The 26,533-nt window shown below is 42.1% G+C and overlaps 1 protein-coding gene across 2 annotated transcripts; it reads right to left on the minus strand.

Moving 5' to 3' along the window:
* Nucleotides 1-877: 877 nt before the first annotated feature.
* Nucleotides 878-25,801, minus strand: SLC26A5 (solute carrier family 26 member 5). Of its 2 annotated transcripts, none has more exons than XM_065414813.1 (18): nucleotides 25,647-25,801; nucleotides 25,274-25,413; nucleotides 22,633-22,743; nucleotides 21,825-22,009; nucleotides 21,029-21,193; nucleotides 19,385-19,537; nucleotides 15,230-15,312; nucleotides 14,995-15,142; nucleotides 10,158-10,271; nucleotides 9,735-9,812; nucleotides 8,921-9,016; nucleotides 7,263-7,369; nucleotides 6,210-6,279; nucleotides 4,249-4,341; nucleotides 3,421-3,531; nucleotides 2,202-2,408; nucleotides 1,750-1,804; nucleotides 878-1,053 (listed from the first exon to the last, which is right to left on the minus strand). In XM_065414813.1, the coding sequence occupies exons 1-18, from the start codon at nucleotides 25,799-25,801 to the stop codon at nucleotides 878-880; spliced, it is 2,247 nt and encodes a 748-aa protein (XP_065270885.1). The 2 variants fall into 2 exon arrangements, with proteins under 2 accessions (XP_065270885.1, XP_065270890.1); XM_065414818.1 differs by having other exon boundaries at nucleotides 3,409-3,531.
* Nucleotides 25,802-26,533: the final 732 nt, after the last annotated feature.

Consider the following 26,533-nt stretch of genomic DNA (forward strand, 5'->3'; position numbering starts at 1 on the left):
CAGCAGACGGAACCCCAGACCGGCAGCGGGCTGAGGCGCTCAGCCTGCTGCCGGTCTGGGGTTCCGTCCGCCGGCCCCTGCCAGCCAGGGTCCCAACCGCCGGCCCCGCTCAGCCCGCTGCCGGCTGGGTTCCATCCATCCAGGACCCTGCCAGGCTGAGCGGTTCATCCCGCTGCCGGTCTGGGGTTCCGTCCGCTGGCCCCTACCAGCCAGGGTCCCAGCCACCGGCCCCGCTCAGACTGCTGCCGGCCTGTGTTCCGTCCATCCAGGCCGGCAGTGGGCTGAGCGGGGCCGGTGGCTGGGACCCCAGCTGGCAGCAGTGTGCCGCAGGTTGCTGACCCCTGCTATATACACACTGGCAGCAGTTTTTGAATCTGATTAAGAAAACCCTTTAAGACAGTGGTACAATGCATTGTATTGGTAACTGCAGAAAAGGTATTTTCTGCAAGATCCCACTTTGCTGGAAACTGTGTGACATATCAATTTGTCCATTACCTGCACTCCAGATGTTTCAATATTTTATCCAAAGTGAACTAATATGCAGCTTAGTGCAATATCCTCCAATGCCATGTTTCTAAAAACTTAACCCACCCTCATCAGAATGTTCTAATATCCTGTCCGCAGCAAAATACATTATTTTCAACAACAAACAAATAAAATGTTTGCATGTTGGTTTAATTTACACCTGGATTCAGGTAAGGAAGAGCACAGTTCAAAAGTATTAAGGCGGCAAACTGTTTGTTCATTATTCCTGTAGCAAACAAACTACCCCACCTCTATACAGTATACCCGTAGAGGTGGATAGTCTTACGCTCGGTTTATACTGTGCAAATTAAGTGTTGGTAGAGTCTCTCTTTCTCATGGAATTATGCAGATTTCAGTTCTCCATGTGTGATTCTGAAGTACTAACAAAGAGGTCTGAGGCAGTTTGTGGAACAGACCCAACCTTCAGCTGGCAGGAGAGAACAGCATCGTGAACACTGTGAAACAGCAAATCTCTGGTGGTGGATTTTTCAAAAAAATTAAGTCGAGTCAGATCATCCATAACAGGGCCTGTAAAGCAAATATATTAAACTATAACCATGGAATACATGTATCTCATGCCTTGTATTTTTGTTTAGATTAACTAAGGGGGAGGGAGATAGCGTGTAGCTTTCCCAGCCTCAAGTTTTTCTGTTCAAAACAGATTTGAGACAAAAGATGCAAGCCAAATAATGCTATAGGTAAAATACACAAGATTTAAATGTACAGCTGAGTAGATTTCCAATTAAAGATGGATTTGTGTGTATACTAGCACATCTTCATCCAGCCATAATATACTGATGATCAGTCTCAGGGGACAATGATAAACTTCCAAATGTCAGAAATCAGAAACATTATTGCACCTGATTCTCCTCACACAATGGTGACCCCACTGACTATAACCGAGTGAGTTAGGCCCGATTCAGCAAGGTACTTAAGCATGCTCCTAACTTGAAGCATATACGAGGTGTCCCATTGAAGTCACGTTTAGGGTTATTCAAGTCAGTGGGAGCAGGATCAAGCCTTTGAAGAACTTGCTAAATCAGGGTTTTACTCTGGCACCAGTCATGGCCTGGTGGACTAGGGCCTGATTCTCCTCTCAAACCAATTATATTTTTTTTAAATGTGGAGGACGCTCAGACCCTACAGTGATGGCTGGCAATACAAAAATCGATGGAAGGATGGATGCCAACCCCACCTGAATCCCACCAAAACTCTACAACTTACCACTGCAGCTGGCTATACACACAAAAACACCAACTTCTTCATATTCTTTTATAACCTGCAGAAGTTTAAATGGAGGTTTAATCTATAGAAATACCTTTGTACATATCACAATTTCATTGGTATAAGACAAAATACAAAATCCTTTTTTTAAAAAGCCATTCAGTTGCTTAACGGTTATTTCTCTTTTAAAATGGCTCTTGCACAGCATTATCTTCTGCCTCTTCCATCCCTATAGCTTTTACACACACACTTTGTAGCTTAACTTGACTTGAGTGTTGCACAAGATGATCACATGTTCCCCAGTATAGCAGCAAGAACTTAGCATCAAAGGTGAAAGTTAAAACCTGTAGTAATTAGAGTTTGATGCAAGATCACCTGGATTGGCCCTCTTAGTGCTCTACAAAAGACATGATATGTATTTTGGTGGAGGGAATATAAAAGATACCACTTACTGATTTTAACATTTTTGCTCCAACTGAATCCACAAAATTCACTGGTGTCAAGTCCAAAATTATACAGTGAACATTTGTCATTGGCTCCATAAAGTGTTCAAGTTCATCAGGAGATGTGCCTTGTGCATTTGCATCTGCAGATTTTCCATTTAGGGGTAGCTCATCATTAATTATCTCGTGTTTTACGCTTGTTTCCATGTCATTAGTCTATAAGAGAAGATAAAATCCAAGAGCTTAATGACAAGTAGATACATTTGCAATAACGATTTTTCCACAAGCTTCCTTCAGCCTCTGATAAGGTCTATGGCTTCAAACCACCCTCCCACATTTTTACGTTCACAGGATTTATACCTGAACTTAGACCTAGCCCTCCCCCACCTTCTCTATATATGCCAGTTGTACATAGCAAGTTCAAGTAGATCTAAGACATGACCTTGCAGTGAGTTACAGTTTTCATTCAAAAACCTACATCAGCATTTTCTCCTCTCTGGCAATGGAAATAACCACACTGGGCCAGCAGTGCCATGAGCACTCATTCTGCTGTCACACACACATTCAGGAATAAAAATCTCTAGGGCCAAAATCTGAAAAAATAAGAGCCTACAACTAGGCTCTTGATCCCATAGTTAGGCACCTGCCTGATTTTCAAAAGCACTGAGCATCTAACAGCTCCCACAGAGAATAGGCACATGAAAGTGCACAAGTTTCAGACAGTTCTTGTCATCACACTCTGCTTTTCCGCAGATCCCCCTTTTTCTGTTAACCAAATCAATAAGTCGTTCTTGTGTGCAGAAATGGAAATATTTATATTTAACAGGTTATTACTTTGAGTTAATTTCAGATTAGCCCACATTAGCTCAGATAATCCCAAATATGCCTACTGTGAAATTTCTACACCTTTCTCTAAAGCCTCTGGCCATTGTCAGATAGGAGACTGGACTAGATAGATCTTAGGTCTGATCCAGCATGGCAGTTCCTCTGTTCCTATATCTCACTAAGCCCCTGTTTTAGAGAATTCTCTAAAACAAATCTTCTGAGTGACCTTCCCTTTTTTTATGTAGTTTTCTAACAAAAACAGTCTGTGCTGCACAACACACATTTCTAAGCCTTCCTGTTTCAAGTAACATTCTTGTACGAATGATGCATGAAGAGCCAATACAATAAGCTAATTTGCTAGATGGAAAAAAAAAATAAGGCAAGTATTCACTCTGGCACTCACAAGCTTCAAGACTGCTTTCTTCCTGTGTTCATTTGTCTGCTTTAGTTCCTTGGCATGCCTTTTCTGGGCTTTTTTCTTTGCTGCCAATACAGCACATGGATCAACTCCAGTCTACCACATAAGGAAAGGCATAATCAAATGAGGTTCAACTTGTTAGGACTATCATGTTACTTATTCAAAAGTCAAATTCATCACCTTAACATATTATAACATAAGATTACATTATACAGCTTTCCTTAAAGGGGAAATGTACAAAGAAAGAAGCAATCTTTGGAATCAGCATGTTAATACAATGATGAGGTGGAAATTTGAACCACAATCATTTTCTAAATCAGATAGTGACAAGTTTCAACAGAACACTGAGTGTGAGATTTGAAGGGGGGAAATGCTTTTGGATATAAATTGTCAATGTCATTTGCTTTGTGAAAACAAGCACCACCCACCTCAACTGTACAAGATTCACCATGGAAGCTACAGAAAAATGTTTAAGAGATTAGTATGTGTGTCATTCCCTGCCAATGCAGTCTTGTTCCCTAAATATACCTGTTATTTGTGCTAAACCCCTCCCCACCAAATATGATGGCATTTTGGTGGTGGGTGAAGTAATGTGTATATGTAGATAATTTGTATGCAGTGCCCTTCACAGAATCAAACTACAAGTAAATTTCATATTCACCCCCCTAGGAAATCCCAGTTCATATAAGGAGGGAAGAGATTTTGCCAATGGAGCTGAAAGATGATGCATAAAAGGATTAACCTTAAAGCTTTTCAGAGACCAGTTCACTATTTCAAGAGGGGAGAGAATACTAAGGAATTGGTTTTACTCACCTTTTTCTTCAGTGCACTTGCATACAATTCACTATTGGCAAAATAGAGGGAGGCATTGGCCTGGAATATTTTTATTCCAGGATATTCTTTCACCTAAGGAAAGAAACGTTACAATACATGAAATTAAGTGCTATTTATTCTGGAAGGAAAGCACACATTTATATATCTGCCACATATGTGGTCACAAGAATGATCACAAATATCCATTGCCTGAACTACAGAATACACAACATAAGCCAACTTCCCACTGCACTTGTGGACATCACTGAATGCCCATACCAATGGCATTGTCGTCTCTAGAACAGCCATGGAACAGAGTGAATGATGGGTAGCATGCTGCAAATAAAGGGAAATATACTCCCACCCGGGCTGCTGTATGGAAAGTAAATTAGAAGGACCTTCCCAGTGCAATCTGCCACCAGTCAGAAGCACTATGTTTACTGTCTCGACGCTACTGCTCTCCCATAATTGTAATACAATAAAATATTGAGTGAGATCAATATCGCATAATATTTGTATTTACATTTTTAACAATGAAAGAAAATAATTTAAAATGGAATTAAATCTGACGTTGCTATGAACACTAGGTACTATTTAATATCAGGAAATCATGCAATTCTAGAAATGCTTCTCTTCTCCTTCCTCCCTACTGATTTTCCAATAATTTTTTATTTCTTCCTTTCTTGACCTGCTTTATGGTGTCCTCAGTGACAAAAAATGGAAAACACCTGATCTCCAATTCGTATGGTTTGAAGCACTTCGTTTTTAAATGTTCGTAAGGAAAACCTCCTCTCCCCCCATTTGGTTACTGCTTTGATATTGTTAATAAAATCCCCTTGAAAGCAGATTTACAACTGTTTACACAGGCACCTGATGAGAGCTGGGCAAAGATTGCAAAAATACCTGGCCAATGTTTGAATACAAAATAGTGAATTTATATCCCTTTTGCCAACAAAATGATGTTCCTAAAAATGTTTATGAAAAGGAAACAAAAAAGTGATGCGAGCACGTGTGCAAATACATAAATACTGCACAAGTACTAGCTCCAGGAGTGTTTGTGCAATAGGGTGACCAGATGTCCCGATTTTATAGGGACAGTCCCGATTTTTGGGTCTTTTTCTTATATAGGTTCCTATTACCCCCCACCCCCATCCCGATTTTTCACATTTGCTGTCTGGTCACCCTATTGTGCAACCACCTTGAAAGCTCCTGAGACATTCTCCAAGAGCAGAAGCAATACCATGCAACTTCGGTGACTTCATACAGCATAAACAGCAGATACAAAACAGCCTTGAGAGTAAGCCAGAGAGTGGCGTTATGCTCACAGAAATCATTCATCAAATAATAAATACATTTGTGAAAATAAGGCTGGTCATGGATAACTGGAAAACTGAGAGTTGGAGTTCACAGAATGAAGTTCTCCATTGTGACCCACTTGCCCAGTTCTACTAAAAATAGACTAAATTAGGTCTTTGGTTCTGTAGGTTTTCATTAATATAGCTAAAGCGACTAGTGGAGCTCACCCTGAATGGGTTCACATACAGCTCTGGTATTAGTAATGGTACTTGTACAAACCCTAGCATCTTAAACTAAGCAATCAATTAGTAGATCAAATCCTGTATAAAGACCTCTATTATATACGTGGTCTTTGCACCAGAACTTGTCATGCAATACCCTGCAATACAAACCACACCATCCACATGGGAACATGCACATTTATTATAAAAGCACTAAAATCTGAAACAAAATGGTGCATATTATTAAAGCAAAGTAAGTTTTGTTTCCCCACAGTGTAACCTCAGCATAGAAGAACGTAAGAGCGGCTAGTTTCACAGCAGGAGGCTCTCACCACTATGCATAAAATTACAGAGTTAAGAATGTTCAGCCATTCCAGGAATCTGACTATGCTCTATAACAGCAATTTAATAATAATAATTTAATACAGGAAAACGCATTCCTACCTCTTCATACTCTTCCACGTCACAGTAAATGTCTGTGTTGGGAATTTGACCCAGGATTCTGTACTGTGGACTGGAGAGAAATGGATGCATAAGGTCTCAATATTACAGTTCACAGATTAGAGAAAAACACACATTAAAAAACAGCTTTGAACCTACACCAGATATGGCTACTGTACTTTAGTGCAGTGTCGGTACAGACTAATCAAAACATGCTTTGAGGAAGTTTACAGCAAGAACATAATAAAGGTGCCATGTGGTGATTAAACCATGAATCAAAGTCTTTTTTAATAAAAAGGGCATTTGGAAAATATCCAGCCTGTCTGGATGACCACCAACTGATGGACACCAGCTGGGTGGGCCAACTGCTGCAACTGGCCAGCAAAAGCTACAGGGCCGAATTCTCTTCTGGTGTAAGTTGGCACAGCTTCATTGACTACAATGGAGCTATGCCAGCTCACAACAGCAGAGAACTTGGGCCACAGTTTCAAAGAAACATCCTGCTTCTCAGAGGGAAGGACCTGATTCTGTAAGATGCTGAACACTCAGCTCCCAGGGAATTAACTATATATTATGTGGGTCCAGAATTGACCTAACATTGGACCAGAATTGACCCAACATTGCCCCCACTGGGACATCTCCCATCAAATGCTAACACGACAGTGACTTCTGCTTAATCGGACCAGTCTTAGCATAAATTCCATTTAACAGTAATGCACTTGACAAAAGCCAGGCATGAAATAAGTCTGAAATTCTGAGCTCTAGGGCTTTAATAAAAAATGATCAAATACAGATTATAAATGAAACAGAATCTGCATATTCCTGGGGTTTCATTTAGAACAGTATTTGTAGACTTTAACTGCTGTCTTTTATGTACCTTCTGTGGTTGAAGCAACAGAACTGGGCCCTGAATTGGGACACCCTCTGGATGACCCAATTAAGCAGATTCTACTGTGCTCACAATATGGGACTTCTGTTTATTTCATTCCCTTTAAAAAAGGAAACAAAAATCCACCACAAAGCCCTGATTCTGAGAAAGAGGGAAAAAAGTCTGACCTTTGTGTTCTGTAAATAACGGTTATCACTGCAAACGCCACAGCAGTAAGCAAGCCGTAGTCTAGTCCCAGGAAAACAGAGGCCACAAAAGCAACAATCCAGATGGCCTAAATATCAAACAAAAGCTAAATATTAAAATGCATCCAGTTTTTTTTGTTAACATGGCTCAGGCTCACATATATACACCACCACAGTTTAAGGGGAAGTCACATTGTAACATTTCGCCTTGATGTAATGCAAGGCAATACCCTCTGAGGCAGACATGTTGGAGTGTTTTATAATTTGACATGTGAGTTGTAAAAAGAGCATTAACTCATTTTCGCTGTAGAACATGTTTTACTATGTGCCAGAGATTCAACCTCCTATGAAGCTGGCCCTGTAAAGACAAACAGTGCAAGGGGGATTACAAGTAGCCCGGTCGTATATCATTACCGTATTGAGCAGAAGACTCACCATACATTGATTACACAGCAAAATACCAGTAGTGCTGATGTTTAGTATTATCCAACACACCTAGCGTTACCAACTTTGGTTGGACGAATTCCTGGAGGTTTCATCACATGACATTATCTTTAATTAAAGATTAATCTTTAATTCCAGGAGACTCCAGGACAATCCTGGAGGCTTGGCAACCCTAAACACACCCACGTAGCAGAATGGGCACAAGAACTCAGTACAGGAATCTCAGTGAAGCCCTCAAGAGGTGATGAATTATGGTGCTGAGTGGGAGGGAATCAGGAAAGTGCAGAGGGACTGGGGAGATTAAACAAGGCACAGTGGGCTTGCAGCTTGTTATGGAAAAAGAGAGCTCCTGCTGTCTGGAGGATGGTAGGGCCTGTGCCTCTACATACAGTGACCCAGTGGCATGTTTGAGCCAGCAGGACCAGGGCTCAGCGGTTTCTCAGGTCTCATGTGGCAGTGAAGGTCAGATGGTGGTTCCATGGGTGAAGGCCTTGTCCAGGTGACTTCAGGAGTCTCAACCCCAGGGTTACTATGTATATACAATAGTGGTTGCTACCCAGTCTGGCAGCCCCAGTTCCTGCCCAGCAGGTAACCAGTGTCTATGGGCATTTCTATGGTTCGAAAGGTCTTGCACACATTTTCAGCTCCCTCTATAGACAAGTGGGGCACTATCCCAGCAGCCATTGCTGCAAGTCCCAACAGTGAACCAGGTAACAACTTAACCTGCTACCATGGAATCACAAAGAGTAAGTGATGCCTCCCGCGTGTCACTCGTGACCTGGGCCCGCTGTCAGGCTAACCATTCCTTGGCAGTAAAGGAGAAGAGAGCAAGGGGATCTATTTTTCCATGTTACTTAGGGACACCTGTAGGATCCAAAGGCGTTTGCATGTTCAGCCAGATCTGTAGCATGTTTCTGTAACAGTCCTGAAAAAACAGTCCTGCTTCCACCTGCAGCCAAACTACTTTCAATGCTAGCTGAGCAGCAATCTGCTGTTCACAACTGTTGTCAGCAACAGGTCATCTTCCTAGCATAGCCGGACCCTTGTACTGTAACTTCATCTGCTACAACAATACACTTATGATTGCCTGGAAAGTTTCCACTCTTTTGTAGATTCTTGGGGAATGTTGAACTGTTGCTTAAAAAAGTAGGGGGAAAAAGGAATTAATTTACACTGTGATATGCATTTTCACTTACCAGTTCAATCTTACTGGTTCTCCAGAAATGTGTTATATCTCCAAACTGTTTAAACATTCCTTTCAGATTCACCATTACGATCGCAGCTAGCACAGTCTAGGAACAAATTTTATGACATTTTTATTTTACCCTTGAAAACTATGTCACTCAGAAATAGCTTTCCAAGGCATCATTAAAATGGCCATGTTTATTCACGTTATACCATTGATGGGAACCAACCTGCAAGCCTGTTAAATGCACATTCCCTTTAAACAACAACTTTTCAGGCTACACATTAAGATACTGTGCCTATTAAAGCTTTAGGGATTGCATACATTCCACCAGAAACATAGATCCATTGATCTAAGAGAATAAAATAAGCAAATACAGTAAAAATTTGTGTGCTAATAATCACTTCCCTCCCCGCTGATCTATTTCAATAGCCTCCTTCTCCCTTAACATCCCATTCAAGAATTCTCAGTTCCGTACACAGTGCACGTATTTAGAGTGATCTTATTTTCAATCCTCAGGAGGAACAAAATGTCTAACATGGCTAGTATTAAACACAAGATGAGTGCTGTGACTCCTTCGCTATACTCTGCTTTCTAATTTAACTTAAAAAAACCCAACAGCCCACCAACCAAGGGCCCAATCCTGGAAGGCGTCGAGTGCCCTCCTCAGTCCCATTGAACTCAGTGGGTGTTAAGGGCACTCAGCACTTTTCAGGATTGGGCCCTAAGCTGTTAATTCATTTAGATACAGATTTTGTGATAGTTAAGCAAAGCTAGTTGACTTCTGCTCATACACACAGTATCCAAAGGCAAAGTTCCCATACCTGTGGTAGTGGTTCAAAGAGGTAACCAATAGCCACAATGACTAACAGAACCATGATTGAGGACAGCGTACCTGCAATCTGAACAAAAAGATACAAGAAATGAAATTTCTGAAGAATAAAAGCTGCCCCAGACAACAAGACAGAGTGCAAACATTACTGGTTGACCTGCATTGCACTTTCTGAAATACTGGAGGTTCAGTGATTTTCTGATCCCTCATTCCTGCTCCATTAGTTTCATATTGATACATCCTCTGTGCTTCCACTTTGGCCTCGGCTAGACTACAATACCATGAGAAATGCTGTTCACTGTCTCTGGACCAACCAGAGGCCAGAAGATCTGGAAATCTTATCAAGCAACAGGCTCCAAAATCTGGAGTCCCAAAAAGTAAATGTTGCCTGGCCTAAACATTTGGATAGACACACCTGAGTTTTCCCTCCAGTGCTCTCCTGAACAAGACTCCGAGACATTGAGCATGTGATCGAGAAGGTTTGGAAGAAGGATCCTGCAGAATTACATATTCCCAAGGCAATAAGTTCCTGTTTCAGATGAGAAAACAAATCAAAGGAATCAGCAGAACAGTTCTACAAATACAAATGGAGGCGACTTATGCATATTACTTTAACAGCTGCTTCTAATTTACATAATTTCCTAACAGGGCATGATCTCCTGCGCTAGAAGCACACACACTAGTTGCTTCATATCGAATCATACATTAAACATAGTATTTGGTGGTGTGGAGGGACTGTTTCCCCATCTTTTCACAGCAATGATTCATGGGTTGAATTCTGAAATGTAAAACATACAGAATTACATAAAATTGTCCATTTTCAGGCTTAACTTGGGGTTAACTTTATGATTCTAGTATTCAAATTATATGCAACATCTTCTTCCTTGACACTAGTTACTTTGCCCTGTTGTGTGTAGTTAAAAAACAGTCATGTGTAATCCCAGAGATGGCTGCATTTCTGTGGTGGGTGAAGCAATTGTATGTATGTGTATATGTGTGTGTGTGTGTATAATATTTGAAAAATAAAAGCAAATGTATATATAATGCACACTGCTTCACGAGGAAGCTGTTCACATGACATACAAAACGTGAATAAGATTTATGGGGCTAGATCTTCAGCTGGTGTAAACGGGTGTAGCTCCACAGAGTCAAGGGAACCGTGCCCAGTAACACCAGCCCAGAATTTGGAAAGAAAACAAACATGAAACCACAAACTGATGGGCTCAATCCTGCTCCCAAAGTCAGTAGTGAAACTTGCATTGACTTCAATGGGTGCAGGATAGGGCCCACCATGGTGATGGGCAAGCAGCAAAGATTTGATCAAATACAGAAGCCTGGTATTGTGCTCTGGAGCTTGCAAACTAGGGGTGGAATCCTAGCCCCACTGAAGTCAGTGGCAAAACTCCCACCAACTCAAATGGGGCCAGAATCTCACCTAGGACTCTGGGGGACTGTCAGAGGGAGTCTGTTCCAGAGGCAGGACGCCTCTACTAACAGCTCTCGCCTGCCAGTTCTGAAGATTTTACCATAAGGAACTGACAGCAAAGAGAGCAGGCAGATGATAACCCAGGTGAGATTCGGTGCTGCGTCTTTAAGGGGCTCAGCACTGAACTTGCAGCCCAGGGGAAGGCGACCCTAAAGCCTTGTCTACACTACAAAGTTTTGTCGACAAAACAGTGGATGCGTACACACTGCAATGCTACTTTTGAAAGCAAAAATGCCCAGTTTTGGTGACAAAATAAAACAACCCCTGCTCCGCAGCCAGGTAAACAACCATCTGCCCCTCTCCCTTCGCAGGCCCAGGAATTTCTGAAATTCCATTTCCTGCTGGCTCGGCGTGGAGATGTCTCATCGAATCTTCCCATGTGACTATGGCAGGTTATAGCAGCAAACACTCTCCCGCTTGGACCACTGCAGAGCTGCTCAGTATATGGGGAGAGGAGGCTGTGCAGTCCCAGCTGCGCTTGAGCCATAGGAATTTGGATACCTAGGGACAGATTTCTCAAGGCTTGTGCGAAAAGGGCTATGGTTGGGACACGCTGCAGTGCAGAGCAAAGATAAAGGAGCTGAGGCAGGCGTACCACAAGGTGAGGGAGGCAAACGGTCTCTCTGGTGCTGCACCTAAGACCGGCTGGTTCTATAAGAAGCTAGACGCTATCCTCGGTGGCGACCCCACCTCCATCGCCAAGAGCCCCGTGGATACTTTGGCGGGCCTGGAGGCGGCAGAAAGAGAACTAAACCTGGAGGACAAAGTTATTGATGAAGAGATGGAGTTAGACGACGATGTGGAGCTCCCAGCGGGGTCGACCGGTGGGACAGGCAGCCAGGAACTGTTCTCCACTCCAGAGGTGTCTAGCCAGTCTCAGCAGTTGCTCTCCGGCTAGCAAGAAGCAGGAGATGAGACTCCTGGTACGTGGCTGTGGCTTTTGTAGTGCGGAGGTGGGGTATAGAAACGTGGAAGTCCCTGGAGGTACTCGCTAGTCCTCTGCCGAGAGTTCCATGGCAGAGCAGCTTTGTTCCTTCCCCCACTGTAGGAAACTTTCCCGCGCCATTCGGCGATCACTTGTGCAGGGACCAAAGCGGCACAGAGGCAAGCAGCATAGGGAGCAAGAAGCAGGAGAGGAAAAGTGGCTGTGGTTTGTGTAGTGCGGGGGTGGGTTCAGGGTATAGAAATGTGGGAGGCTGTCTGTGTTTCTGTGTGCTGGACATTTCCCTGTGTAGCTAATCGGTACGGCGGAACAGAGTGTTGATGCACACCGAGATCTCATGGGAATCCTCCAGAGAGATCTCCGGGAAAGTTTCCTGGAGGTACTCGGTAATCCTCTGCCGAAGGTTCCTTGGCAGAGCAGCTTTGTTCCTTCCCCCATTGTAAGAAACTTTCCCGTGTCATCTTTAATTTGTTTCCTACAAATTGAGATAGCAGGCACTACCAATACATACACAGGCAGTTTAATCATTTGCTTACTGGAATGTAAGGCCCCAAATGTCACCATTGCTTCCTAGGAAAACTACATGTAATGTAACATAGCAGCACCAATCACCGAGATATACATTACTGGTTCTCATTTTCAAAGTGTTGCCTCAAAGCCTCCCTGATTCGAATTGGCCCCACTCTGGGCTCCTCTGATAGCCCTGGTCTCTGGCTGCTCAAAATCAACAGCCAAGCAGTCTGACTCAGCACTCCACCACTGAGCAAACCTTTCACCCTTAGCTTCACAAACATTACACAACATACAACATGAGGCTATGACCATGGGTATATTGCCCTCATTGAGGTCTAACGTGCCATAAAGGCATCACCAGCAGCCCTTTAATCTGCCAAAAGGTACATTCCACTGTCAACCGGCACCTACTCAGCCTGTTGTTGAACTGCTCCTTACTGTTATCCAGGTTTCCTGTGTAAGGTTTCATGAGCCACAGCTATAAGAGGTATGTCGGGTCTCCCAGGATCACTATGGGGATTTCAACATCCTCCACTGGTCTGGAAAGAAAGTCCCTGCTTGTAGCTTCCTATACAGGCTGGTGTTCCTGAAGATGCGTACGTCATGCACCTTCCCAGACCAGCCCATGTTGATGTCAATGAAACGCCCATGGTGATCCACAAGCGCCTGAAACACCATGGAGAAGCACCCCTTCCTATTGATGTACTCTGTTCCAAGATGGTCTGGTGCCAAACTGGAATGTGTGTGCCATCTATCACCCCTTCACAGTTAGGGAAGCCCATTTCTACAAAGCCGTCCACTATTTCATGCACATTTCCCAGAGTGATGGTCCTTCGTAGCATGACGCGATTAACTGTCCTGCACACTTGCATTAGTGCAGCCCCAACGGTCGACTTCCTGACTCCAAATTGATTCACGACCAACCAGTAGCAGTCTGGAGTCGCCATCTTCCACACAGCAATTGCCACATGCTTCTCTACCGATAAGGGAGCTCTCATTCTGGTGTCCTTGTGCCGCAGTGCTGGGACGAGCTCCCCACACAGTTCCAGGAAGGTGGCTTTCCGCATCAAAAATTCTGTAGCCACTGCTCGTCATCCTACACCTGCATGACAATACGATCCCACCATTCAGTGCTTGTTTCCCGAGCCCAAAAGCTCTGCAACTGTTCTGTGAATGCAATAAGCAATCTAAAGTTGCTCCTATCCAGATCACACAGCATGTCAGGCAACAGGGAGTCTTCTGCAGTTAGGAACTTGGTGATTAACTGCACTGCCATCCACGATGTGTTCATGACAGTTAGAGCATAGGAGAGCAGTGAGGGATCCATCCCTTCTCACAAAGATACCGGGGTGCACAGCAAAGGGCCACTGAAAAATGCTGGGACAGAAAGCAATGCATCACGGGACACTGGGCCTGGTCCCAAGATGTGCTGTGATCCACTCCGCCTTCCCACAAGACCTAGCAGCAGAAGGTGTCGAGCTAGACTGTGGGATAGGTATCCACAGTGCACTGCTCAGACTGTTGATGCTAGGACCCCAAGTGTGGACACGCTCTGCTGCCAGAGGGAGGGAGCGTGAACATGCAATACCAATTTTTATTATAGCACTTTTTGAGTGTCGATATAACTTTTGTCAACAAAACTTTGTAGTGTAGACAAGGCCTAAAGCCCCTTAAAGCCACCTTGTGCTCTCCCAATCCTGGGATATTCTGTGGCTGGAGATGCCCCAGTGTAATTTAGATAGCCCTGGGGGCCTAAGTTACAGCAACCTCCCTGGGCTACCCCATGGGGCTCAGCACTGCCCAGAAATTCTGCAGTGCTGTGGCCCTGTCCCCGACACATCCCTCTCATCCCCACAGCATGTGAGGGAGGCCTCTGAGGATGACCTTACACAGCTGTCTTCTACAGGGCCTGTACTAGGGACTGGGGCTTTTAGGGTCCCTTTATGCCACTTTGACCCAATTACCAGGCGTACAGAGGCTAAAGTGAGGGGGATGATCTTATCCCTGTCAATGAGACAGATGGCTCAGGAGCGATTACAGAACAAACATAAGACAGATGTTAGCCACATTGGTAATGCACTACTAAAAAGTGCTTCAGACACTACAGTGACAAGCACAACATAAGAACCTATGCAGAATAGAACAGAACATGAGGTGATTTTTCAGATAACTGGGTCATAGATCATTAAGGGCGCGATCCAACGTCCACTGAATTAAGTGAAACGGCTACCACTGACTGACCCTGGCATTAGATCAGGTTCTTGGGGTTTACATTTTCATAGGCCAACATAAAAAAAAAAGCTAGGTTACCTGATTTCCATCAATAGTGTAGCCATGTTTAAGTGCAAAGATTTTGGCCATTGATACAGCCATGGAAAAGCCAACAATTGCTATTGCTAATGCGTCTACAAACACTGCTGGGATGAGATTTATATCAGGTACTTTTGGAGCAAGTAATCTAGAAGATGAAATGATAAGAGTTACTATAACAATATTGAAAAAGAGTATAGCCTGAATAAGGATATGCTTCATTCACTGTCCTTACCCTTTAGGGATCTCCCCAACAATATCCACTTCATACGTGTTGGACAGATTCATTCCAGCTGAAACTCCAGTAGCTATTATTACCTAAAAACACACATATAAACATGTTTAGAAGAATACAGATTATTTAGGTGCATGCACACATTTGAAGAAACAGGCCGAAAAGAGAGTGTGCGCAATCTGAGGGGAAAACATTGGTTAGAACCAATGCTAAGAATGGACATTAAGTGGATGTGATGGAAATTATTAGTCCATTAGCTTCCCAAGGTTCACACAACCCAGGAGAAAAAGGAAGTCTCCTCCTCCGCCCCACATCCTCTTCGTTAAGCTACTCTGTCTTTACACAGAATTGAAGTGGGGCATCTGGAAGTACAGTCTCACATCTCTCAGTCAGACTGCCACTGCTTACCCAAACCCTGGACATTGGTCATGAACCCTAATATGCTAAAGAAAAAAAGTATCCAAGGAGACACCAACAAGATGCATACTAATACTAGCACTTATCATACAACTCAAAGCACCTTCTAAAAGGTAGCTAAGCAGTATTACCCCCATTTTACAAATAAGGGCCGCAAAGTTAAACACAAGACTGTCCCTGAGATGTGAAACAACCTAATGAAAGAACGTGGCTGGAACCAGTCTCATATGGGATTATCAGTCAAAAAGGGCAAGGCCTGATGGGTCCTCTTCCATAAAATGGATTTATTTCAGTGCTTTGGTACTGATGGAAATGGTGTTTTGAACCATTAATGTTGAACAACATCATGTTTTTTCGTAAGTCAAGACAGTAAGGGTGTGACGGGATCCCCGGGGTGCAGCCTGGAACTGTGGGACTGCTGTGCCCCCTTAACTCTCCAGCCTGGGCTGTCTCTCACAATGCTTTGCTAGTGTCAAGCAGCAAACCCCTCCAGGCGCTGTTAGCACAACCGCATGTGGAGCCCCACACCCAGCTATAGTGCATGAATGCTCCCAGAGCCACTCATGAATCACACAGAGAAAGGCACCAACCAAATCCCCACAGCTCTAAGCCTTGTACCTCAGGAATATACGGTCTTGCACTGCTCAAGACGAGCAGTTATTAATTGGTTCACCACTTCATCAATGGAAAGTGGATATATATAACAGCCTTTGTAAACCTGAGCAGATTTACCAAACACTTCAGGCAAACTCACTGGTAAAGATAAACAGTAAAACAAGTTTACTGATTACAAAAGACAGATTAGGTGATTATAAGTATTAGGCAAAAAGTCAGAGTGGTTACCAAAATAAAATAAAATATAAGCACGCAGTCTAAACTCTCAACTCTATTAGACTGGGCAACATATAGGGCTTGTCTACACTGGCACTTTACAGCGCTGCAACTTTCTCGCTCAGGGGTGTGAAAAAACAGCCCCCTGAGCGCAGCAAGTTTCAGCGCTGTAAAACGCCAGTGTAGACAGTGCACTAGTACTGGTAGCTATGCCCCTCGTGGAGGTGGTTTTTTTAGAGTGCTGGAAGAGCTTAAGCAGTTTCTCACCCCACTGAATATTGCAGTTCATAGTACACAGGTTTCACCCTTGAAACCCGGGCCAGTCTCCCCTGTTGAAGTATTCAGTCTTCTGAGCATTCTTGTTGCTTGCAGCGTAAGTGGGGGGAGGAGAAAAGGCCAAGCATGTGGCCCGTGTTCTTTTTTATACCCTTAGTCCATGTGCTTGGAGAACAAGTCCAGACACGTCTGGTGGGCATGGCTGAGTCACAAAGTGAAGCAATACCCCAGTGTGTCTCCTGTGAGTGAGTCATTGAATTGTAACTCCTCTGCTGGACAATGACTGGTGATGTCTATTCAGCACCCACCCGGGTGTTGGTTACCTCCCTTGTCATTGTCTCTGGAGAGCTAGTATCTGGGCGCTTCCCAAACACACAGCATATTTTAGTGAGAACCATACAACACAATTCTTATCATTTTATATGATACACATATTTAGATGGAACAATGACTTTCAGCAGACCATAACCTTTCCCATGATACCTCACATGGCATGCTTTATATGCAATATCACAATTATATGTAAATGAGGAATATGGGGACTACAGGGCGCTCCCACAAGATATAGAACGTCACAGAGAGTACCTGTATAAAGTACACAAATTATTATAACATTGAAGTCAAGGTCAAATCCAAGACTTCATTGCAAATCTACGTGGTCAACATTACCCTTCCGATGACAGTCTAACGTTCAACTCCTACTAACTCTAGGAAGAGTTTGTTCTGTATTGTTAATACATTGCTGCCTTCGGAATCCCGAGAGACACCTTTATGCAAGAGTCTTAGAGGATTTTAATAGGTATTAACTCAATAAAGTACTATAGAAATTACTCTCAATTAGGGCTGTCGATTAATTGCAGTTAACTCAAAAAAATTAATCGTGATTAATCACAAGTTTAATCACATTGTTAAACAATAGAATACCAACTGAAATTTATTAAATATTTTGGATTTTTTCTATATTTTCACATATATTGATTTCAATTACAACACAGAGTACGAAGTGTATAGTGCTCACTTTATATTATTATTTTTATTACAAATAGTTGCTCTGTAAAAATGATAAACAAAAGAAATAGTATTTTTCAATTCACCTCATACAAGTACCGTGATGCAATCTCTTTATCATGAAAGCACAACTTACAAATGTAGATTTTTTTTGGTTACATAACTGCACTCAAAAACAAAACAATGTAAAACTTTAGAGCCTCCAAGTCCACTCAGTCCTAATTCTTGTTCAGCCAATTGCTCAGACAAAAACAAGTCTGTTTACATTTGCAGGAGATAATGCTGCCCACTTCTTATTTACAATGTCACAGGAAAGTGAGAACAGACGTTCGCATGGGACTTTTGTAGCCGGCATTGCAAGGTATTTACATGCCAGATATGCTAAACATTTGTATGCCCCTTCATGCTTTGGCCACCATTCCAGAGGACATGCTTCCATGCATTAATTAAATTTGTGACAGAACTCCTTGGGGAAAGAATTGTATGTCTGCTGCTGTGTTTTACCCGCATTCTGCCATATATTTCATGTTATAGCAGTCTCAGATGATGACCCAGCATGTTGTTCGTTTTAAGAACACTTTCACTGCAGATTTGACAAAATGTAAAGAAGATACCAAGGTCAGATTTCTAAAGATAGCTACAGCACTCGACCCAAGATTTAAGAATCTGAAGTGCCTTCCAAAATCTGAGAGGGATGGGGTGTGGAGCATGCTTTCAGAAGTCTTAAAAGAGCAACACTCCGATGTGGAAATTACAGAACCCGAAACATCAAAAAAGAAAATTAATCTTCTGCTGGTGACATCTGACTCAGATGATGAAAATTAACATGTGTTGGTCTGCACGGTTTTGGATCATTATTGAGCAGAACCCATCATCAGCATGAACGCATGTCCTCTGGAATGGTGGTTGGAGCATGAAAGGACATATGAATCTTTAGCGCATCTGGCACATAAATATCTTGCAACACTGGCTACAACAGTGCCAGGCGAACACCTGTTCTCACTCTCAGGTGACACTTTAAACAAGAAGCGGGCAGCATTATCTCCTGCAAATGTAAACAAACTTGTTTGTCTGAGCGATTGGCTAAACAAAAAGTAGGACTGAGTGGACTTGTAGGCTCTAATATTTACATTGTTTTGTTTTTGAATGCAGTTATTTTTTGTACATATTTCTACATTTGTAAATTCAACTTCCATGATAAAGAGATTGCACTACAGTACTTGTATTAAGTGAATTGAAAAATACGATTTATTTTTACAGTGCAAATATTTATAATAAATATAAAGTGAGCACTGTACACTTTGTATTCTGTGTTGTAACTGAAATCAATATATTTGAAAATGTGGAAAACATCCAAAAATATTTATATAAATAGTATTCTATTATTAACAGCGCAATTAATCAAGATTAATTTTTTTAATCGCTTGACAGCCCCACTCTCAATACCTATAGGATTTAATAAAGAATGAAATCTTTTCTATAGGCTTTTGAGAATCATTCTATAGAATGTATAGCAGGGATATACATCACTATTAAATTTTACAGGACTTTTTCATGTATGCTTCACAGGTGAAATATTCTGTGTACATGCACAAAATATATAACTATTCACAACTGACTTACCACAATGATCTCCATAGGAATAGGAACTGGCAGTTTCTTCTTAAACCGGTCATTAATTTCTTTGCCACTCAGCAGCAAAACAATGCATGTTAATCCAACAACTAAGGTTGCAATGTTGGTTTTTGTGATATTTGAAAGTACAGCAATTAAACTCTGCAACATAATAAAACTCTGTTATTCCATGATGATTTTATTTGTCCAAAGATATTTGTATTCAGTTGCTTAATAGTCTCTGCCCAGTAAGCCAAGAGGTGTTGCTATCTGGGTTTTTGCATATCTCCAGAGTATGAAAGCACCTCACAAACTGTAGGAGGAAATACATAGGATCTCCTCCACCTAGATTATTTTTTACTCCTAACAGTAAATATCTGAGTAAGGGGAGTACGTTATTAGAGCAATTGCTGGTCCAAAAAACACAGGACATATTAAGCTGCTTTTGTGGCATTAATGTACATCTTTTTATGGCCAAAAGATGCAATACCTGAGTTTGTCCAGAACCGGACAAGAAATTTGAACAAAAGGCTTTATCAGAGGGCAAAATAAGTCTAAACACCTAGTTAAACCATACTTCAATAGCCTCAAGCAGTCTCTAGCAAGTCAAATCTGTTTAAAGCCGTATAAACAGTTTTAAAGCAACTGGACAGAACCAGTGAGGGTACCGTGGCAATGGATTCTTTTTGGCTGGGTGACAGTGATCTTCCAAAACTGCTGTTGAACTGACCAAAAAGCTAAAAACATCTTAAAAGGAAACATTGCCCTGTATCATTAATAGAAGCGGTTACAAAAAGAAACCCACAAGGAACACAAATCCCAAGCCTTGCTGCAGGCAGCCACATAATTATAAAAGGGGATACACTGTGAAGGTTACACAGTGTGCTTGGAAAATATTATCCTTTTTCCTCCTAACTGCTTCAAGTGCTAACTCCCCTCGGGCTTTTTGATAGGTCGCCTAAGCATCAAAGCTAAAAAGTTATAAGTGTCGCACCCCCTGTTTCTGGGAGGCTGGTTACATTTACACAAATAGATGATTAAATCTATCTTAGGTTTTCTATAGCTCATTATACCATTGTAGCTTTTAAGTGCTGCAACTTTTCTACTGGTGTGTCATCAACCAGTCCAAAGGATTGGGTCTCCTAAGAGATCATAGGCCTCCAATATTCCTCTGCTCAGACTTCCTTGCTCTGGTCTTAAAGGCAGATACTGAATTACAGCAAAATCTGGTTATCCAAACTAGTGGGAGAGATAGATTTTAATATATTTCAACTACCTGCCTGTTTATGAGAACAGACAAAGGGGCAACACGATGTGCAACATACACACAGAAACACAGCTGATAATGGGACATGCTCATTTAGACTTACAATTTATAACTCAGTGCACATAATATCTGATTTTTCAAAGTTCAACTGTGTCTGTTTTTCAGAACCATGCACAATGGCTTAGCATACATTTAAAGTTACAATAATTAAATCAGAGCTTCTGAATATTTTCTAAACTGGAGTGCTGTGTCAGAGACATGTGGAGATTGGAGAAGCTGATTATGATATATTGTACATGGGTAGTACAAAATGGGAAATGACTGCCTAGAAAGGAGTACTGCAGAAAGGAATCTGGGGGTCACATGCCTTTAAGATGGTTACTTACATATAGAACTGAAAGGGCTCCACTGTAGCGTTTTGTCTTGATTCCAAGCAGATACTTTAACTGGGAGGTAAAGACATGAACTGCCGCGGCCGTAGTGAACCCTCGTACCAGTGGCTCCGTTAGATAGATGGCTACAAAACCAAACCGAAGGAGACCTAAAGACAACTATTGAAGAACAACAGGGTCAAATTATGCAACTCACCAGTGCACTCAATTGTAACGTAAAACTCAGCACTGTAGAGAATACAGAGCAGACCAGATTCCTGCCAACCCTGACATTAAGCAAACCGGAGACAGTCCAAGCAAATCTAGGCTTCCCCTCAAAACCAATTCTACTTCCCCCTTTCTGCAGGAATAAAGTTTCAGTGAGCAACGTTCTCACTGACCCAGGCCAGTCTGAGAGGGTTCAGTGCCATCAATGCTAGGATGGAGTCGGGGTATAGGTGTCACACACATAGACCTGGTATCCTATGGTTTATGGAGGGCTTTAAAGAAATAGTGAAAAGAGGTTTCCTGTCAGACCGGAGGTAGTAGTGATGAAGGAGGAAAAGGATCTCTCTGATGTGCCCCAGCCAAAGCTGAGATGTCAGGAGAAATGCCTTGCTTCCAAGTTCTCCCTTAATCTTAGGTACATAGTTAGCATGACGAAGCTCATATCCCCCAGAACTGTGTTGGGGCATGAGCACTAGCATTTTACTGTGGGGTCTGGGCAGCCTCCATAACCTGGGACCCCCTACCACTGCAAGTTTGAGAGAACTGCCCGAACTTACCCTGCAGCAAGCTATAAACATGTTACCTGTATGATCCCTGAAAGCAAGGTGACGGCCACAGCTACCTTTACCCTCATAGCATCTCTGGCTTTATAGTTTTCAAGGAGATCAGTGCTATTGGTGGAATTAGATTCCATAATATTAAACATTTCATCAGGAGCTTCTCTGACAGCAACTCCACCAATCATCAGACTAATCACCGCAAACGTCCCTGAAATAAAAGACAGAGGAAAAATAGGTGCAAATTCTGCATGTCATTTAGGACAAACTTTTACCTGCTTGTTACTAGGGTTCCTTATACAATGGACTATCTCATGTTTGTACACTTTTGTGGAATTAAACATTTATCTCCAAACTATTTTAGAGTTTTCAGTCAACAAAGTTGCATTTTTAGTAGTGAAATTTGCCCTTATATTCAAGACCAATATAGTGGTTTATACATTGAATAAACACTCCTGTGGCAGGTAAATATAATTATTTTACAGATGCAGCGAAATTAAATAAAATTTGTCTAAGACCACGTAGCTAGTTGGCAGCAAAGCTGGAGTTCCTGGTGCTCATGCCCACTCCACTAGCTGATGGATGGATGGATGGATGGATGGATGGATGGATGGATGGATGGATGGATGGATGGATGGATGGATGGATGGATGGATGGATGGATGGATAAGATGACAGCAAACACAACCTGCTGGCATTTGAGACTATGAAAAGTACCTAAGAATTTCAAGTTTAATGAAGAAATATAATAATCAGAAAGTTTGTCCTATTTATTCATTTTTACAAAGTATTATTTGAAAAGAAAACACTTCAATTGTACATAAAGAAAGATACCTATTGATATGTGTCTGGAGGTCCCAAAAAAGGTATATAGAAAAACAGGATAAAATGAAGAATATAGGCCAAACACCGGGGGAACAGCAGCCAGCAAAGCGTAGGCTAACCCTAGAAAATACAATCAGAGAGAAAGGAAGCCATGTTAGATAAAAACAGAAAGGGTCTGTTTCAAGATAAAAACCACATCATCCCCTTAATGATATAAAAACTATTCAATACATGTAGCAAACATTTCATGTCACATGTCCAAAGAGACATGAGAAAAGAATGTTCTTCAACTGCACATGTAAATTTAGGGCCTGATCCCGCAACCCAGAGTGATCCCATTGAGGAAACAAGAAGCCTGCAATGACAGGCTTTGGGGGGTGCATGTATTTTTTAATGGACCATGTCTTCAATCATCTCTCCCCAAGAAGCTTAATAGAATAATAAAAGACAAAAAAAACTAGGACTTAACTGCTGAAGCATCCCACATTTGCTTTTCTTCCTTTGCCAAATGTGTGTGCCAGTCTTTACTGATTTACACTCAAACAACCACACTGGGATCACTGGTGTTGCACACTGGTGCAAGTCAACACAAACTTGGCTCAAATGTAAAATACAAGGGAAGGACCAAACTGTAATCTCTTGACTTTATCACTTCCACTAGTAAACGAATGAAGTAAAAGAACAGAAGCTTCTGTTCGTAAAGGAAAAGATCAGGAGTGGTTCCCAGGAGCACTTGCAAATGCCAAGAGAAAGCATCATATTTAAAAAAAAAAAAAGGAAGCCACAAAATGAAGAGCAAAGTTCACTGCTGCTCACCTATAAATCATGTGGCAATGACTACTCTGAGATAAGGCTGCTGCAGTTTGTGTTTCCAACACATAACAGACATGTAATACCTTTGGCTAGAATATCTAAAGGCTTTGTCCAGCTAGTGTCTCATTTAAAGTATTTTGAACATTTATCATTAAATGTAAGTAAAACTAGAGATTTTTATTTGATATGCTAAAAATAAAAAGAAGAAGGCTGCACCCAATATCAAAATCCTTAAGTTAAACTGAGAAATGCACAAAACCAATAGACTGCACACCCAGAAAAGGAATAAAAGCCTCTCTGCCAGAATAGGGTTTGAACCTTCTCTTACTTAGAAGTGATGACACCTGTAAAAGCCTCAGACACAGTTGACTCTTTTTACTCGTTCCTAGATTTGTCTCTATTCAAAACGGAGAGTGTGATCTGGCAGTGTGATCTCAAACCAAACCAAAGATAAGGGAACTCACTTACACTTGCTAATAATAGTGGTGGTAATAGCAGTAGTAGTATTGAAGAAGCGCCCAAAGCTCCAACCAGAATCAGGGTCCCATGGGGCTGGGCTCTACACAATCACACACACACAAAAAGCTGTGCCTACACTAGACTTTCTTGGGAAGCCTCCCACTGCAGCAATCCCATTGGTGGAAGCAATGACCTGCATACTACTTCTAAGTAGGTCTGAAAGACCTGGTGGTAAAATGCTAGTGGCCACCTGAGTCTAGGCTACATGAGTGTTCCCACTGGTGCTGAAGTACCAGTGCTAGTGTAACAGCAAATATGGATCCCTTCCAAAACACACCTTCTACTAGAGTGGACAAGACATGGTTCCTGCCCTGAAGACTTTACTCCACTTGCAGGGAAGTGGAGTAAGACTTCCAAGTTGTTTCAGTGCATTTCAATGGATTTTCACTCCTATCATCAAGCTTCTCTCCACTAGTCTCCATGAAACACAGGAATCACCACCGACTACTCTGCACTGGCTGAGCAGGGAAGAAAAGGAGTCACCACTATGTCATGAAGGAAAAGATAAGGACCAATCTCTGGCTCCTGATCTTGCTGAAGTTGCTCCAAGCAGAGGAGTCAAGCCAATCTTCCACCCCTCTGGCATTCCAGAGATGCTCTAGCTGCCAGTGACCTACACAAGTGAAGTGGAGAAGAGTAGACCTGCCACTACTTTTGGGATGAATAGGTGAGGAGGGAGTAATAATTAAGGTCTTTTATCAACATGGTATTTAAGCACATGTCTACTTTTAAGGCAGGTGAGTAGTTTCACTGACTTCAACAGGACTACTCACATGCTGACATACTTTGCAAATATTTCATAATGGGCTTTTCAATCTACAGAGAAAAGTCCTCAATCCAATGGCTGGAAGCTTAAGGTAGACAAATTCAGACTGGAAATGCAGTGTAAACTTTTAATTGTGAGGGTAATTAACCATTGAAACAATTCACCAAGGGTTTGTGGTGGATTCCCATCACTGGCAATTTTAAAATCAAGTCTGGTTGTTCTTCTAAGAAGATCTGCTCTAGAAATTATCCTGGGGAAGGTCTCTGGACTGTGCTACACAGGAGATCTGACTAGATGATCACAGTGGTCTCGTCCGGCCTGGGAAACTGTGAATTGGGGCCAAGTTCTTTGGGCTGGGTGCTCAGAGGGGAGGATTTCACTTGTTACCACTGGCTAACAAGATGTACAGCAGCACTTTAAATGACAGCCTTTTCAACTGGTTTTCAGCATGTTGTGAAGCACTACCACACAATCATCCAGGAGATCACTGCCACAACAAGACACACATGATGGTCTAAGAAAGATAATAAAATTACAGACAGTTCTACTCACCTTGAGGAAGCTGCATAACCCCAGTGCTTATACCTGAGACTATGTCTCCTAACAAATATGCCTTCACTGGATACCGGGGCAGCCATTTTAAAATTGGTAAAAAACTGTAGAGATGTGACTTGGCTTTCTTGGAAGAACAACTGAAAATACAAAAAGGAAAAGAAGCGAGATCATAGCAGAGGGAAATTAAAAAGATTATAAAGCCCATCCCCTTGCTATCAATTTCTTGCAGACCATTGTTTTTGGTTTGCTTGTTTGTTTTGAGAGAGAGAGAGAGAGAGAGAGAGAGAGAGAGAGAAAGAAAATAAATGACCAGGTATGCAGATTAACTAAGGAAGAATTCATAAGGTACTAGCAGATATAAAACCCATACCGACAAGAATGTGCTATCTTCTGGCTAAGAGAAGGAGGCGTCTTTTCCTTCTTGTGCAGCTGTCCTTGTAAGAACTCTTCGTTATATACCGGTCTCTCCACCCAGTACATCTGGGTTTGCAGAAGGCACTCTTCATGTTCTTGAACATGTTCCATAGTACATTTCAATTATCAGGAACGGAAGAACCACTCCAACGTCTCTACAAAAAAACCCTAGACACACAAATATACAGTTTAGCTCATTATTGTTATTTCTTAAACATCTAGTTTGGGATTTCCTTCCAAGAAGCTTTAAGGACCTCAGTTTGACTACTCAGATACTACAGTGACGAGTGCGGTGACAAATGCATTGATCAGACAGCTTGTATAGCAGCTGTAAAAATCACAGTTGTGGTCTTTATTACACAGAAGTGAATATTTCTACATTTCTCTTTCAGGTAAAAATCTCCAGCATCAATTATTTTGCAAGTATGGACATTCAAATTTAACACTGAGGGTTAAATTCACTTTCATCTGTTCTTCCCCTTTCCCTCACCACAGTCTTTCTGAAGAGGACTGCAACAGTTTAGGGAGATGTGTTATTTCTGAGTTACTTCCTGCTACCTCTCCTTATAAAGGGTCACTGTTAATAGGACCAGGAGCTGAAATTCAAATACAAATACAGACTCCCCTTTAAAAATTCAGAAATTCACTTCTCTTTACTCCAAGCAGTCAGTCACTTGATTGCCTCCTTCCCCTAAAAATTTACACTCTCTTATTTCAGCTATGACAATACTATCTCTCAGGCAAGTAGGGGATGGAAGTAGGCACAATCCCCATTACCTTCAAAAGGCTAGTCTCCCAATGCCTGTGCCAGGTGTTATTTATTCCCAATCTTGTGCTCACTGA

This window comes from Emys orbicularis, chromosome 1 (genome assembly GCF_028017835.1).
Source record: "Emys orbicularis isolate rEmyOrb1 chromosome 1, rEmyOrb1.hap1, whole genome shotgun sequence".
NCBI classification, from domain to species: Eukaryota; Metazoa; Chordata; order Testudines; family Emydidae; genus Emys; species Emys orbicularis.

Excerpts from the sequence above, each read along its gene's own strand:
- SLC26A5 (XM_065414818.1), bottom strand. The coding sequence starts at position 25,801 with ATGGAACATGTTCAAGAACATGAAGAGTGCCTTCTGCAAACCCAGATG. Across the intron at positions 22,010-22,632 it reads CTCCAGACACATATCAATAG|GGACGTTTGCGGTGATTAGT; the intron begins GTATCTTTCTTT and ends CTTTTATTTCAG. Across the intron at positions 21,194-21,824 it reads TGCTTTCAGGGATCATACAG|TTGTCTTTAGGTCTCCTTCG; the intron begins GTAACATGTTTA and ends GTTCTTCAATAG.